At 38.4% G+C, this 16,071-nt stretch overlaps 1 protein-coding gene across 1 annotated transcript in view; it reads left to right on the top strand.

Moving 5' to 3' along the window:
- The window catches only part of DCHS2 (dachsous cadherin-related 2), a 102,309-nt gene extending 88,525 nt beyond the window's left edge, over positions 1–13,784 (top strand). Inside the window, exons 15-20 of the mRNA XM_041480135.1 lie at positions 354–565; positions 2,054–2,205; positions 5,027–5,157; positions 6,623–6,909; positions 9,614–9,752; positions 11,164–13,784. Coding sequence (XP_041336069.1) covers positions 354–565; positions 2,054–2,205; positions 5,027–5,157; positions 6,623–6,909; positions 9,614–9,752; positions 11,164–13,784 — 3,542 coding nt within the window. The remainder of the gene's footprint in view (positions 1–353; positions 566–2,053; positions 2,206–5,026; positions 5,158–6,622; positions 6,910–9,613; positions 9,753–11,163) is intronic.
- Positions 13,785–16,071: the final 2,287 nt, after the last annotated feature.

Genomic DNA, 16,071 nt, shown 5'->3' with positions numbered 1-16,071 from the left:
TGAGGGACAAGGGTCTTTTCTGAGATGGGTGTCTCACTGTTGTGTGCCAAGGAGGAAACATCATGCAGACACTTTGTCTCTATTCCTCTGCTAGTAAATTGGCTTAGTTTTTGGAAATTGCCAGTGTAGTGGTGGTTGGTGAAAACTTAGCTATCCAAGATCTATTCAGTATCTACCATGTTGGGTTGTTGGTAGGTAGAAAAAGAACACAATGGCAAGCTTGCTGGAATTCTGTCCTGCATTCAGTGGAGGTGACCATATATTTTCGTAATTTCATAACTGCATTTGTACATTTGTTTTTTCCTGAATGAGTGTGTCACATCTTGAGATTTTTTTTTCTTATAATAAACCAGGCACAATCACAGTAAAAGAGCCAAAGTACCTTGATTATGAAGATAAGTGTAAAATACATCTTACAATTTTGGCTGAAAATAACTTCAATTCAGTGTTCTGTGGAGTGACAGTTTTGATTCAAGATGTGAATGACAATGCACCTAAATTTGAGCAAAGCTATTACAAAGCATCAATATGGGAAGGCCAGAGTCCTAAAACAGACATCATACAGGTAAGTGGAAGTGTATCTCCCCAAGCACAGTGCTGCAGTTCAAAAGAAGTTTGGCTGATCTGTTCATCACTACAATCCTGTTAGCTCTGTTCTGGACCACTCTGTCTTAAAAACTAGGAGTAGGGTTCTTGGTGTTGCTACTAGTCTGCTTGGATATCTAAAATATTACATGATTCTTTTTTTCTAGACCGTATTTCAGATCAGATCATTCATTCAGGTCTGTTGAGCTGAAAGAGAATTCTGTATCTTCTGGATAACTCTGCACCTGGAATTTAAATTCTCTTTTTTTTAAAAATTCTGTTTCTATCTTCAAGCAATTGAAAAATACCATTCAAATCTGTGGTTCTGGTTACAATATAGGCTGGGTCTTGTATTAATGCATCTACTGAAAGGACTATAGCAATAAAAAGAATACTTTCTACTCATCAGACTAGTAGAGTCAAACCCAAGTGTTCAATTTAAAATCTGATGCCTAAAGAGCAGCTTGTCTTAATTTAAATGTGCAAACACTTCTTCCTCTGAATGGGTCCATTCTCCCAAAATGTTTCCAGCTGGCTGTGTTAGAGCAAAAGAAGACATCAGTTGGACTAGAAGAACACATAATTTCCTCAGTACATGTTCTTGCATTGCAAGTCAGGTCACGGTGAGGGTCATGTTAGGTACTAAAGATATTCCCTCTCTAGAGAATAAATAAACGAAAAGCTACAAATGCCTCCAGGGCAAAGTGATTAGAAACTGATGGACATTCTATTTAGAGAAACATATGTCCAGGAATGGAGAAAAATCAAAAGGCAGTCAAGCCAGATGTGTAATCAAAATTTTATGACAGAATACATTCTATTATGTTTCCTTTATTCAATCTGACTGGTTGCCTCTGCTATGTTTTGGATCCCAGACTCATTATAATGCTTGTTCAGCGACAAAAAAATACAAAGATGACTCTTCAAAGAGTAAGAGGACTCTTTGAGAAACCTGTTCACTCCTGCTGAATGTTCCTTATTCTGTTGGCAAATCTTTAAAGATTACCTCTGCCCTTTTTACATTTTCTGGTTGATATTTTTAAAAGGTAATTAATGAACTATTCTATGAAAGCTCTGAAAACATAGTAGTTTAATTATTTTATCCTTTATCTGTTTGTATAGCAGCAATACTTTAAAGGTCAGTCCTGTACCACTGAGAAAGTGCATTTTTATGTGCTCAACAGGGAGAGCATTCTAACAGCAACCTAATAGTAAAATTATTGCATTCAGCCCTAATACTTTATGTAGCTGAATTTCAAATTACTCATTCATGTGCAGCCCATTGCAGTTCATGAGCAGATTTTGTGACCTTACACAACACTCAAGCTGGGGACAAAGATGAGGATTTATTTAAATATGTGCAGTTGAAAGGAAAGTAATCAGAAATATCTGAGTGTAGTATAAGGATTTTCCTTCTGAAATCATGTTCTACTGTTTTTAATTAAGCCTCAGGTTTGCTCACAAACAGGTATTTGCAACTGACCTTGACAGTGGGCTGAATGGAGAAACTGAATACTCAATTGTGTCTGGTAATGAAAATGCAACATTTCTGATTGATTCAGCGCGAGGAATTCTAGCAACTAATACAGGCCTAGATTATGAAAACACTTCATCTTACAGGTTTGTATTTAAGGTTCTCATACAAATGTATTCTTTTTGTCTAGTCTAATTTGAGGATATTAATGTTACATATTTCATCGTTTCCTGTTGATATCCATTACCCACAGAACCTGGGTGCAAGCCAGACAGCACTGAGAACAGCTCTAAAGCTGCCCATTTGTACTGTAGATTCTTGTGTAGTTACCAAATTTAGAGAAAGAAATATAGTCTAGTTTAATCAATGACAACACTTATTGATCTAAGTGTGATTATTCACTATAGGAACAATGACAGTTCCTGGATTTTAGTTTTTTAATAACTGTACAGCCACTCCTTCTCTGGAAATGTACTTTATAAAGACACAGTGAAAACACTCAAATCAAATCCAAGAAATAGAGATATGTTCTCATTTTATTTGGTAGGTAGTTCAAAGTTTCTAATCAATAATGTGATAGAGACTCTTTTTAAACTGTTTCTATTTATAACCTGTCTTGTACAAAGTATTAATTTTTTCCAGTTTTTCTGAAACTCTGAATATATATGGTCAAGTGGACATGACAGTTTTTCTTTATGGGTCATTCCATAGTTGGATTTAGAAAACAAATAAATAGCACCTTGAAGAGAAAATATGACTATGAGGATTCATTAATAGACCCATTTTAAGTACTGCAATCTCCACAGAAAGTATTATTTCTGTGTATGTGCCAGTAAAAGTTGCCTTTTTTTTCCCCGCCTGATTGTGGTATCAGTTAAAATGCTTGCACATTTTACTGTCCTGTGGGACCTGAAAGTTTTAAACATCCAATAAGGATTCTTATGAATGAGAATGACTTGTAGAAAACCACATCCAAGAATATTGACAGAGTGTGTGGTGGTTTTGTAATACCAGGCTGATTTGATAATAATGTCCCCAAAATACTTTGTTTTAAATTAATACATGTGGCACTTAATTTGGAGGGTTTTTTTCAGTTTTTCACTGAATCAAAAACATCAATTCTGGTTTTCAAAAATTTAAATAGTACATTTTATTTGTAACAAATGCTTTAAAAGAACACCTGGAATAAGTCCTTCAAAGGAAGGATGTTTACTGTTGGTGAAATGTTGAACATGAGAGAATAATAATTCTCATATAGCTCTTTAAATGGGAGAGTGATTTATTTCAGTATCTATGTTAGAATTCTAGACCTTGACAGTTTGTTCAGGGAATCTGTGGCTTCATATTCCTTCTCTCTAAAGCAAGTTATTAATGGGTACATTGTTAGGTGAAAAGTGAATTACAAAAGAAGCTTTCAAAACTATTTCCTGTTTGATGTCAAAATGTTACTGTTGTTTTTTCCAATTTGCAGGGAGTTGTTTATATATCTGAATTGAACATTTTCATCCCCAGGAGTTCTAAGTCCCTTACAAGAGGGCTTAAAATGAAAGTGTTGACAGAACCTTGATTTTAATGCCTTGGCTAAAATGTTTTTATGAGAGGGTTTTTTTCCTGAAACCTTAGAAAGTGATTATTTTTAGTAAAATATTTCCATATGTATACCTTACCAATATTCATTCTAGAAAAAATACACTTTCTATATGGAATTATGCATGGTCACTGATTGAATACTAGCCTGCAATTTAAGTTATCTTCTGTTGGATCAGAAACCACAAGGATACCCAGAGCAGAGCTGGTGTGGTTAAGGAATGGAAATGCTGTAAGCCACAGCTTGAGTTACAGCCTTGGTAATCCATATTGTCAAGTGAACATTTAGGAAGTAAAATATGTACTTGACACTTTTTAACTGTTACTTAGAAGAAAGATGGAGAAATAAAGTGTTTAGGAGATCTTCGGGGAGGCAAAAATATGTGGCACAACATGAAAACAGTTGTTAGTACATAAAACATTTGATTGAGATGCTCAGCTTTAGCCTGTATATCCTTTAGCTTAGTTAGTTGTTTCCTTTTCTTTTTTTTTTTAAGGTCACCTGTTGAGTTAGATTTAATTTTGAATTCATTTCTGGAGTCTTCCCTGCTGGGAAGTGGTAAAGTCTTCCAAATAATCTCAGTTCACATTTGCTTTTTATTGTTCATAAACTGATTCCCACAAAGAGTAAACCTTTTATCCATGTTTATCATGTTGCTGCTCACTATTTTCTTTGCTACATTGTTTGTGGAAATGAAAAGGTTGTTTACAGAATTTACAACCCATCCTTATGCAGACGTGAAATGGAAGTTTAAAGTCAAAATTCTTCTAACCTGACAGCAAGATTCTGATCCCACTAAAATCAGTGGGAACTTTGCCATTGTGAAATGGCACATGTATTCAGGGTTTTCACTTTATCACTTGCATTTATAATGTAATGGAAGGGCTACTCTGTGTCTGCAGGCATTTTGGCTGAATACTATTTTAGATGTTTTTGTATTTTCCAATTTCCACATCCCTTTTGTTCCTTTATAAATAATGAGGAGAGTCAAGTTCCTGCAAATGATAATTTAGTACTAAGGTTTTAATTCCTGCTCTGAACTACAAACGGGAGAACTGTGTCCTATTTGAAAGAGATGTTTAATCACATACATTTGGTATGAAACTGGATTCAATGAGTACAGATGAACACTTCCCTTTCTTTGTATGATTTTACCATTCTTTTGCTACGTAGAGTCTCCTGGACATTTTTCCTGCAAAATGAAAAAGTAAAACGGTGCACAGTCAACCTTACAGAATGAAAGATGGAATTTAAGAATTTCAGTGAGGAACAGAAATGGCTATTCTTTTTGGGTTTAAAACTTCCCCTGATTATAATAGTGGTGGATAATTCAGTGATTTCTTATCAAAAGTGACAATTCGTGCCTCCTTTAATTGTAGGTTGGTTGTACAAGCTGCTGATAACGGAAACCCCAGACTCTCTGCCACAACTGTTGTGATGATACAAGTGTTAGATGTTAATGACAATGCTCCAGTTGTCCAACCACCAGGTGAAGTGGAGGTCCCAGAAAGTAAGTGTGAAAGTACAGCTAAGTTTCCTTCCTAATTCCTAAGGCTAGGAATTCTCAGATAATGATTCAGTGCTTTTGGTGATTTGTGTAACCAAACAACTATAGTAAAAATTATAATGGATAGTATTAAAGATGAAATATCAAAGAAAATTTTGATCTGCTTTTATTCTCAGAGTCATTATTTTTAATCTTTATACATTGTGAATAGTTTGGAATAAAACCATAGGCTATTTAGGAGGAGGAAAAAAATCTGCAGAAATACCGCTTTAATCTGTTCATTTTCAGTATTGTACTCTTCATATGTCTTTGATTTCTGCTCTTCTCCAATAAAGATGTTTGGTGTTAAAACCACCATTGCTGGAAATGAGACATTTTGAACTTCATTGTGATGAAAGAAATACTTCTTATACATTTGAATGAACTGTTACTCAAACTCTGTAGCTAAATCCAGTTGATGATCATTAAGAGAAGGACTCAGGACCTCCTGAGTTCTCATCCCAGCATGCGTCTTGTGTGTTGTGTGATATTAGCTCCACATCTGCACAGCTTGACTCCTGGGCCTGTAATTTTCAAATACAGGCATCTTACATGTGAATCCATTAAGATACACAGCAGAAAACTTATAAACACCAGTACTCCTGTTAACACAAGATATCAAGTTTGTCTTGTCTGATATATTTTAGTCTTTCCTACATTTACATGCCACTGGTAATGACAAATACAGAATTCATAGATGCACAGTGGCTGTCAACTACAGGTTACTTAATTAGTATTTTGTATTCTGTTTAAGAACACTTGCTTTAGGACATAACACAGTATTTTTGAGGCTTCATGCCCAAGGCATGCAAATGAGAAATGGTTTAGCTTCTGTTAGTTCCAGGCTTTGTGAAATGATCACTAATAGGCTCAGTTTGCAATATCTGGTACTGTCAAATTGGCCCATGACAAAAGCTGTCTGTATCCAGTTTCTCAATCTCGTAGGATTATACCTTCATCTCTTCACATTTTTGTGCCATGTAGGTCTGTCTGCAGGCATTGTTTCTCTCTAGTGGCCTGCTCCTCATTTGGAAAAGCTCCAGAATTGCATTTCCTGGTTCTACACAGATCAGGGTCTCTAATGCCTCAGTTAAATATTCTTGTCGCATTGTTCAGTAAATGCTTGTGGAAAACCATGTAAGTTCCTGCTGCTGGTGAAGAAACTGTTATGACTACACTGGATCTGGCAAAGCCTAAAGAAAACCCAAATTAAAATTGGGATACAGCACATACCTTTGAAGAAATACACTACTGTTTCCATAGCTTTTCTGGATATTGTGATTATTGTAAAACACAAAGTTTAAATACATCAAAAGCTATACAGAAAGATTACATATATCCAAGGGTCAATATTACAAAATAGGCAAAATCTTCAGAAATTGTAACGTTATCTTTTAACTCTGACTTATTCTCAAAATTATTGTTTCAGATGCCCTGCCTGGTTTTATAGTGACTCAAGTGTCAGCAAGTGATGCAGACTCCAGGCCAGCACTTCAGTTTGGTTTTATTTATGATATTAGTCCTGAAATTAAATTTGCCATCGATCAGCACACTGGTGTCATCACAGTGGTGGAACCATTAGATTTTGAAGAAACTGCTGTGTATACGCTGCATATCATAGTTTCAGATTCTGTGCATCAAACAGAAGCAGAACTCACCATCCTTGTTTTGGATATCAATGATAACCCTCCAGTGTTTACTCAAGATTTTTATCAGGTGGGAACATGGCAAATGAACAATCAGCATGTGGTATCTTTCCATACAGGACGATAAATAGTAGGGGTGCTTGTTCATATTTGTCTTTGAATGCCTGTGAGAACTGAGAAGAAAGGTCTCTGCCAGCTATTACTGAGCAGAAACAGAGCAGAGCTCTTCTAGGGACCTCCAGCCCCTTCCTAAGAATTCTGCTAAAAGGACTGAGGAAACTATTCAGTTTCAATGTTTGTGGTTTCTGTCTTCAGACAGCAATTGGTGTGAATGCTAGATCATAAAGCATGCAATCATCGCTAGGATACAATACTGGATACAATCCAATCCAATCCAGTTTGGGGAGCAGGGTCCCGTGTTCAGAACTTCTTTCTTCTGAGATATAATGCTAAACAAGTTGGTTTTATACTGCCCCAGTTACTATGGCATGAATTTCTTCCTTTGCAGTTACACAACTCCACAGAGGTGTAGCAAATGCCCTTGTGGTAGATGATGCACATAAAGTTTGCAATGTGTAATGCTGCCTTATAGCAATAGCACTCACCGAGGGAGTGAAGGATATGAGTTTTGACCTCCCTAACATCCCTTGAGACTGAGGAGGGTACAGAGCTCAGCTTTTGGACTCCTCGATAAGCATTTGAACCGGTACTGTTGTAGAAGTGAAGTTATCCAACAGGGAAAACAAATCTTTTAGTGACTATGGACAGCTGTGGGCCATAAAGAAAAGTGGAGATCAAGAAAAGTGGAGCATATATAAAATAGAATCATTGAGTCATAGAATAGTTTGGGATTCATGGCATCTACAAACACCATCTAGTCCAAGTGCCTGACCACTTCAGGGCTGACCAAAAGCTAAAGCATGTTGTTAAGGGCATTGGCCAAATGCCTCTTAAACATGGACAGGCTTGAGGTATTGACCACCTCTTGAGGAAAGCTGTTCCTGTGCTTGACCACCCTCTACATAAAGAAATGTTTCAGCCTCAGGAAGAGGAGGCTCTAGTAAATACTAGCGTGGGCAAGTAAAGATGGGCAAACCAAAGTCTTCTCTGTTGTGTCCAGTGACAGGACAGGAGGCAGTAGGTGCAAATGGATGTACAAGAAGTTCTGTTTAAACATCAGGAAGCACCTTTTTTTTTCCCCTTTCAAATACTAACAGTGACTAAGTATTGGCACAGGTCTTCCAGAGAGGTTGGGGAGTCTCTGTCTCTGGAGGTATTCAAAACTCAGCAGTATGTAGTCGTAGGCACCCTGTTTTAGGTGATCCTACTCTGACTAAAGATTGCACCTTGGAGGTACCCAACTGCCCCAGCCATTTTTCAGTCCTGTGAACTGAGCTGTTTGACTTGATGCTTTCTGTGTGTGGTAGATGTCCTCAGAGCCAAAAATATGAGGCACCACAGAAGACTTGGTTTTAATAATGTTCCATTTCTAAGTCTCAGACAGTTTTAGTAAAGAAATAAGTCTAAACATTTGGCCTAGTAAAGAATTTTCTACCTCTGAGCATGTGCAGACACAGTAGTTTAATCACTTAGATACCTCTGGGACAAACTGTAGGCACTTGTGAAACTTTTGGGTGCCTGAGTGGACAGAATTTGTGTAAATTTCCCACTTCAAATAGTAAACCTACATTCTGGAAAAAAATGCATTATTAATATTCAAGTGGTTTTTAGACCTTTATTTTCCTCAATCCTCATATGTGCCTGATTTTGGACAGTAGTTTAGGCAAGTACTTTCTTGTGCCAGTGCAAGAAATCTTTTTTGTAGATTGGAGCAGATGTTATAGAGAGCATTATTAATTGATTCAAAACAGTGTAGCTTTATTTACTATTTTAATGTAAACTACTGAGCTTCTCTTTCCACAGTCCTGATGTTTTGATGTGTTGCTTGGCAAATAAGATGCACTGCTTCTTTTTGGTTGACAATATGTATAATTCCCTATTCATCATCCTGTATTTTTACCCTTTTATTGTTCCTTCAAGTGTTTTCGTATTTATGCTCCTCATATATAGTTTAATATATGTATGTGGTTATTATATACATATAATCTCTGTTTAAATTACTTAAACTAACACTTCAAGTTATGACAGAGGTAGCTGCTATATCATACTGTTCATCTGAAGTTGGTTTTATGAGGTGCAAGGAAACTTTGGTCACAAAAGTGCTGTATGAAACTTGAAACAATGAAAATTCTTAAAAAGGGAATGGACTTTCTTGGTTTCCTAGAAGAAATAAAAGGAAGCATTTTGAAAAGTTAAATTCTAGGAATAATCCAGTGGTGATTAAGTGCCCTAGTGCTGGAGTTTTCAGGGTGCACATATTGGCTTTTTTAGCATTCAGTCATATACTCCAAACAGGGACTGCAGACTGTATTCCATGTATGGAAATTAAGGGGGTTTTGAAAGAAAGGGGAAAAACCTTTAGTTGCAGTCCATAACTGTACTCTTGAAAAAAGTGATTCATTTATTTTCTGAACTTGCTGTCATAATGAACTAGATGGATTTTACTACTGTTTAAAGCTTACTATGAATTTTGGCTATATTGAAGGCATAGTTTTCAATATCTCAGATCTTTCTGGTTTTTGTCCCAGAAGAAGAAGCTAAAACTACTTCCAAAGCTGGAAATTGTGTGGGTTTTTCTGATAAGATCAAATAAAGGCAAAATTTTTTAATATCTAAAATCTTTTATTAAGCTCTGTTTTTATTTTATATGTCAGGTGAACTTGCCAGAGCTCATTTCTATAGATGCCACTGTTCTGACACTCTCTGCCATAGACAGAGATTCTGAACATAATGGAATGATTTCCTACAAAATCCTCTCTTCCTGTGAGGGATTTTCCATTGATCACAAGAATGGTGAGTCTGCATGGTTTATTAGTTCAGCTTTTTAAGTATAAATCAAAGAGTCCTGTTGCTTTCTCACCTGTTGCCAGTGATTACTTGAGTTCTGGAAATTTGTGGTGGCCAAAGTCCACTGTGTTTTTGCTAAATCTGCCATTATCAGTGGGGAACTATCGCATCAAAGACTGGAGTTCTCAGTTTGTCCCCAAACCACGTGTATTTCTTCTGGTCTAAATGCAGTATGTGTATTTGATACTGCATCATTGAGGGGAGGTCTTGCCTTCACAGCATTAGCTATGATTTCTTAGCATCATGGAATAGTTTGGATGTGACATTTAATGGTCCTCTAGTTCAACCCCCCTGCAATGAGCAGAGACATCTTCACATAGGTCAGGTTGCTCAGTATCCTATCCAACCTGACCTGGAATGTTTCTGGGGATGGGGCATCTACCACCTTTCTGAGTAAAGTGTTCCAGTGTTTCATCACCCTCATCGGAAAAAATGTTTCCTTATATCTGATCTGAATTTACTTCTTTTGGTTGAAAACTATTACTCCTTGTGCTATCACGAAAGGCCTTACTAAAATGTCTGTTCCCATTCTTATAAACCCACTTTAGGGCCAAAATAACATCTCCCTGGAGCCTTCTCTGGGCTGAACTATCTCAGCCTTTTCTCACAGGAGAGGGGCTCAAGTCCTCTGATCATTTTTATGGCTCTCCTCTAGACTCGCTCCAACAGGTCCATGTGTTTTCTTTGGTGAGAATTCCAGAGCTGGATGCAGCACACCAGTTGGGCTCTAACAAGAGCAGACGGAGTGAATAATGTCCTTCTCCCTGCTGTCCACGCTGCTTTTGGTGCAGCCCAGGATACAATTGGCTTTCTGGGCTGTAAGTGCCCATTGATGGGTCATGTCCAGGTTTTCATCTACTGATACCCCCAAGTCCTTGTCCACATGGCTGCTCTCTATCCCTTCCTCCCCCACCCTCTGTCAATATCAAAAGTTGCCCTGATTCATGTGCAGAACCTTGCACTCCTCTTTGTTAAACTTCATGAGGTTCATGGACCCACTTCTTAGACTTGTCCAGGTCCACCTGGATGGCATCCCATCCCTCAGGCATGTCAGCTGCAGCACTCAGCTTGGTGTCATCTGCACACTTGCTGAGAGTGCACTCTATCCCACTGTCTATATCACTGAGGAAGGTATTAAACAGTACTGGTCCCAGTACAGACCCCTGAGGGATGCCACTTGTTACTGATGTCCATTCAGACATTGACCCACTACTCTCTAGATGCAAGAGAGTTATTTTGTTGTGTACGGCCATTACAGCTGGGTCATTTTCAAATATGGCTGTTTAGAATCAGCTTTTGGAATCACATTTACTTGCCTGTGAAGTGTGGGCTTTTGTTAATTCTGTTTTATTTTCAGGTTCGCTGTTTGCCACAGAACCAGTTATGCAGCTGAAAAATATTTCCATTATTCGTCTCCTGATAGAGGCCACAGATGGTGGCAGTCCCCCTCTGAGTGCAGTTACCTCCTTAGAGGTACATGTAGAAGATGTCAATAACTGCGCCCCTCGCTTCACAAAGGTTCTGTACAATCTCAGCGTGAATGAGGATGCCTCAGTTGGAGAAAGTGTCCTCCTGTTCTCAGCCATCGACTGTGATTGGACGCGTGACAACACGTTTGTTGAATACTCTATTATTGGTGGCAATGCTGAGAATTTATTCTCCATACAAACAAGTGTCATGGGGTTGGAAACATCCTACAGACTTGTCGGCAGTCTTGTTTTGAACAGTGCTCTTGACAGGGAAACAGCTGCTTCTCACCAGTTGGTTCTCCTTGCCTCTGATCGTGGAACACCTTCCTTGAATTCCACTGCCACAGTGCTAATAACTGTGCTGGATGTTAATGATAACCCTCCAGTATTTAGCAGTCCAGAGTATCATGTTCATGTCAAAGAAAGCATCCCCATAAGCAGTCACATCACTGAAGTTTCAGCGAAAGACTGTGATGCAGGCACTAACGCAGAGATCACTTATGCTATCATCTCTGGGAATGACAGAGGGCATTTTTGCTTGGATGGTAGAACAGGATCTGTAAATTTGACAAAAAAGCTGGATTATGAGGATACCATGAAATTCACTTTGGTTATCCAAGCCACAGATGGTGGAACTGATGTAAAAAATATGGCTTTTGCTGTTATTCTTATTAGTGTCCTAGATGACAATGATTATGCCCCGCTTTTTTTGTTTCCCAGTCTGAGCTGCACTGTCAGTGAAAATCTGCCTACGTTTTCTTTTGTGTGTGCTGTTTGTGCATTGGATTTTGATAAAGGCTCCTACGGGCGCCTTACCTACTCCATTCAGTCTTCATGTTTGGCTCATCGTGAAGCTGCTAGAGACCATGACATGTTCTTCATTGATCCTGTAACAGGAGATATTCATACAAAGCAAATGTTTGACTATGAAAGTCAAAATAGGTACTGTCTCATAATCCAAGCAAAAGACAAAGGTGATTCACTGGCTACCACTGCAGTTCAGATAGATATTGAGGGGAGAGATGAATTTGACCCAGTGTTTACACAAGAACATTATTTCTTTAATCTCCCTGACAAGAATGAAGCAGGCCAGTTGATTGGTAGAGTGACAGCATCAGACAGTGATGGTGGACTGGATGGAGTTGTTCATTACTCCCTTCTAAAACCTTCTCCATTCTTTTCTGTGAATCAAACCAGTGGCAATATTTATTTGACTCAGAGTGTTCACAGAAGGAAAAATGGCATCAAAAGGAATGATGATACTCTGAAATTGTTGGTAAGAGCTCATAGCCCCAAAATTGTGTCAAGGTTCACAGCATGCACTGTTTTTGTAAATGTTTCCAATTCTCCTGAGAGTGATCCCACAGTGTCAGCACACAGTCTGACAGTGAGTGTTTCCATCTCACTGATGGTATTTCTGCTGTTTGCCGTCAGTCTTATCACACTTACTCTGAGACTTAAGCAGAAAGATCAGATGAATGCTTGTGTGAAAAAAAACCCAGTATCCTCCTCAGCTGCTGATATGAATTCAATAAAAGAAGACGAGGACTGCCAGAAAATCCAAAGTACTGAGAGCAGTATGCTTCCCATGGGTGCTATAGCAAAATGGCTGAGCCTAGCAGGACTCGGAGAGGGGAAGGATGATGATGTCTCCTGCAGGCATTCAGACTCCAGTGGCCATGGTTCTGCTGAAGGAGAGACTGCAGAGGACGAGGAAATCAAACGGATCTATGAGTGTCCTTGCAGAAAAAGCATTGGCTCAGCACTGAGCGAGCACGGCTCGCAGATGCCAGATTCAGGGATCCCAAGAGAATCTGATCAGTTCTCCTATCATTCTGGAGAAACAGATGTCACAGCTACCATGCAAAGCATGGAGAATGTACAGACCATTAAAGGAGAAAGCAGGGAAGAAACCTGTGACTATGCACACAAAATCTTGTCTCAAACACTTATGAAAATTGGAATAAAAGAGGAAGGCATAATGACAGACTTCACAAGAGACTATGTCCTGATGCCAGATGGGAAAGACTCTGGGTATGATTTGCTTGGAACTGTTGGCACCTCAGATGAGGATCTCAGAGGTGGTTATAGCTGGGATTATGTGCTGAGCTGCGAACCCAGATTTCAGCCTCTTGCCTCAGTGTTTAATGATATTGCAGAACTGAAAGATGAAAATGTTCATATTCACAGCTTCTCTCAGGAGAAGAAATCTCTTGTTTTCCCTCCTCCCTTGATAACTTCAGTAGCACAGCCTGGCATAAGGACAGTGCCCCCAAGAATGCCAAATATAATATCAGGGCAAGCTTTTGATAAATACCCTTATCCTCCCATTATCCACAATCATGGATACCCTTCACCGACTATGACCCCCAGATTTTCTCCTACTCTCTCTTTACTTACCATGCAGACACCTTCTGCTTCTCCAGTAGTGTCTGATGGGAAAATGATAGGAACATGTCTTATTGATCCAAGCTACGAACTTGCAACAGAGGAAGAAATTCAGGTCTAGGTTATTAACTGACAGTATTTTATGGTAAAAAATAGGGCTTAAAATGTATTTTGTTACTTTTTAACAGCAGAATATGCCTGTCATAGCTGTATCACCAGTATTCTTTCTGTTTTCATGAGCCTGAAAAGTTAAAATGTAAAGTAATCAGAAATTTGGTAACTATACCTCTTGTTCTTCCCAGAATACCCTGTGGGACTACACTTCTCTTTCAGCTCACACGTGCGGTTTCCTATGTAAAACACACAGCCAAGTGCCTGATAACCAATTTGACCAATTTTACCATTTTTATTATAAAACACATAAATAACAAATAAAGGAGGGATGTGTAAGTACAGCAGGTGTGGGGGTGAGCAAAGGCTAAAACAAGGACTCCTACTGAGCTCTTTCTTTAGTCTTTACCCAGGTTTCCCAAATCTCAGCCTCTGGTCCCAACGATTTGTTTGACCTGGTGTGGTTTCATCAAAACAGAATAATCAGTGGTAAGATAAAAGCAACCATCTTCTCTATTACTAGCTTTCAAATAGATACCTATTGGCATTACAGAGGGTGCCCTGAGGCTCAGGCAGCTGTAAGAACAGACAGTGTTACAGTTCTGAACGTTGTGTGTGCCTCCTCCCTGGTCTTAGGTTCTGCGCTGGACCAAAGATCTCTGCAAGACCGGATAATCTGGCCTTGTTTGTTGTATGCATCATACACATTTTGTGTACCTATGTTTATCCAGACACATACACATGCTGTATATGCTTGTATATTGATCAATAAAATACACAGACAATACATCTAGAATAACTCTGTTTTTTCTTCAATGCATGTTTCAAAGTCCTTTGCATCACACATATTAAAACTGGGCTATAAGGAAGTGTCTAATTGTTACCTAGGATTCTGCTACTACAAGCTGGATGTGTACAGATGTATATATTGTACAGGTCTTAACAGGTGGAGGGAAAGCAAGCAGTGTGGTTAGGCTGAGTGATTTTGTGGGATCAGTAGCATGTGTGCAGTGGCTGCTTTTCCTCAAGCATGCACGTCAACAATTGCAGCCTGTGGGCTCATAACCAGTCTTTGAATAAGATCCTATTTCTGAGGCTACACTGACACTGTACCTCCTGCACATGCAACAGGATCCATGATGCTATGTGTCTTTTAAAGCTGGCATTTGTTCTTTGTACTGCCATGGAGTCAGAAACAAGACTTAGCTTAGGAATTCATTGGGACAGACAAATTTTACTAAGAAAGAAGATGGGATGGTAAGTTTTGTAGTCAGACAAAAAACTGTGCCAGGAAGAAGAAAGCAAAAAAAGGGATTCATTCCCAGTTTGTATCTAAACACAGAGATTCAGGTAGGGACATAATTTCAGAATGAATGTTATTCTCTCTCTGTTGGTGTTACATTATATACAGCCTGATTGGCTTTAACTTATATGTCTGAAGGTGTCAAATAATTTCTAATACACTGAAAGGTGTTCTTTGGGTGTTCACTTCTGTGCAGTTATGTTATCAGAAGGCACGCAGAGCTACCTTTTCTGCCAAGTCAGCAACTTTGCTAATTTGATTTTAGTTTCAGATGGTCATGGACAAGTGGCAGCTATTGCTCTAGTGAGCAATGAGCACATGCCATCCTCTAGAGAGGTCATCTTTTCAGCATGGGATCAGTGGAAGAATGAATGCTTTACACAGCAAAATTGTTTCATCCTTCACATTGGTGCTTATGAAGCAGGTAACAAGGCCTTGATTTCATGTATACAGTCTAGGCTAATGGATGAGTAGCTTTTTCTTTGCTAATATGGCTCTTTCAAATGTTCTAATGCTATTAGCATTAGAAATCATTAGAAAGCATCACTAATCATATTTAGGACAATATTTGGACCTTGCCTTGCTAATGGGTGCCTACCTCCTAGAGTTCTTGAAAAACAAGAAAATTGTTTCTGTTTGTGCATTTTTAGCTCCTTCAAATTCAGCTTGTTTTTGATGCCTTTCTAAGAAGATTAGATATGATTTGCATCCTATTTATCAAGCACATGATATAACCGATTAATACTTTGTGCTCCTATTAAGTGTTACAGCAATCTTTTCCTTGTTTCTTAAGTATTTATTGGGGTTTTTTTATCAAATGAGAAACAACACTTAGCTGATATATTGTTGTGTCATATATAGTCAAGCTCAAAAACTTAAACGTTGAAACAAGTGCCTGCAATAAGTCATGCGCAGTTCTTTTAACCTTACTGTTTTTTTTCCCTAAGTAAACAGTATAACTTTTATAATTTACCATGACTTTAATATTAGCTTG

The sequence above is a fragment of the Pyrgilauda ruficollis genome, unplaced genomic scaffold (assembly GCF_017590135.1).
Source record: "Pyrgilauda ruficollis isolate IOZ18807 unplaced genomic scaffold, ASM1759013v1 scaffold5, whole genome shotgun sequence".
Classification (NCBI taxonomy): domain Eukaryota; kingdom Metazoa; phylum Chordata; class Aves; order Passeriformes; family Passeridae; genus Pyrgilauda; species Pyrgilauda ruficollis.
The sequence above is the reverse complement of the archived record's forward strand: the minus strand, read 5'-3'. Positions and strand labels throughout refer to the sequence as shown.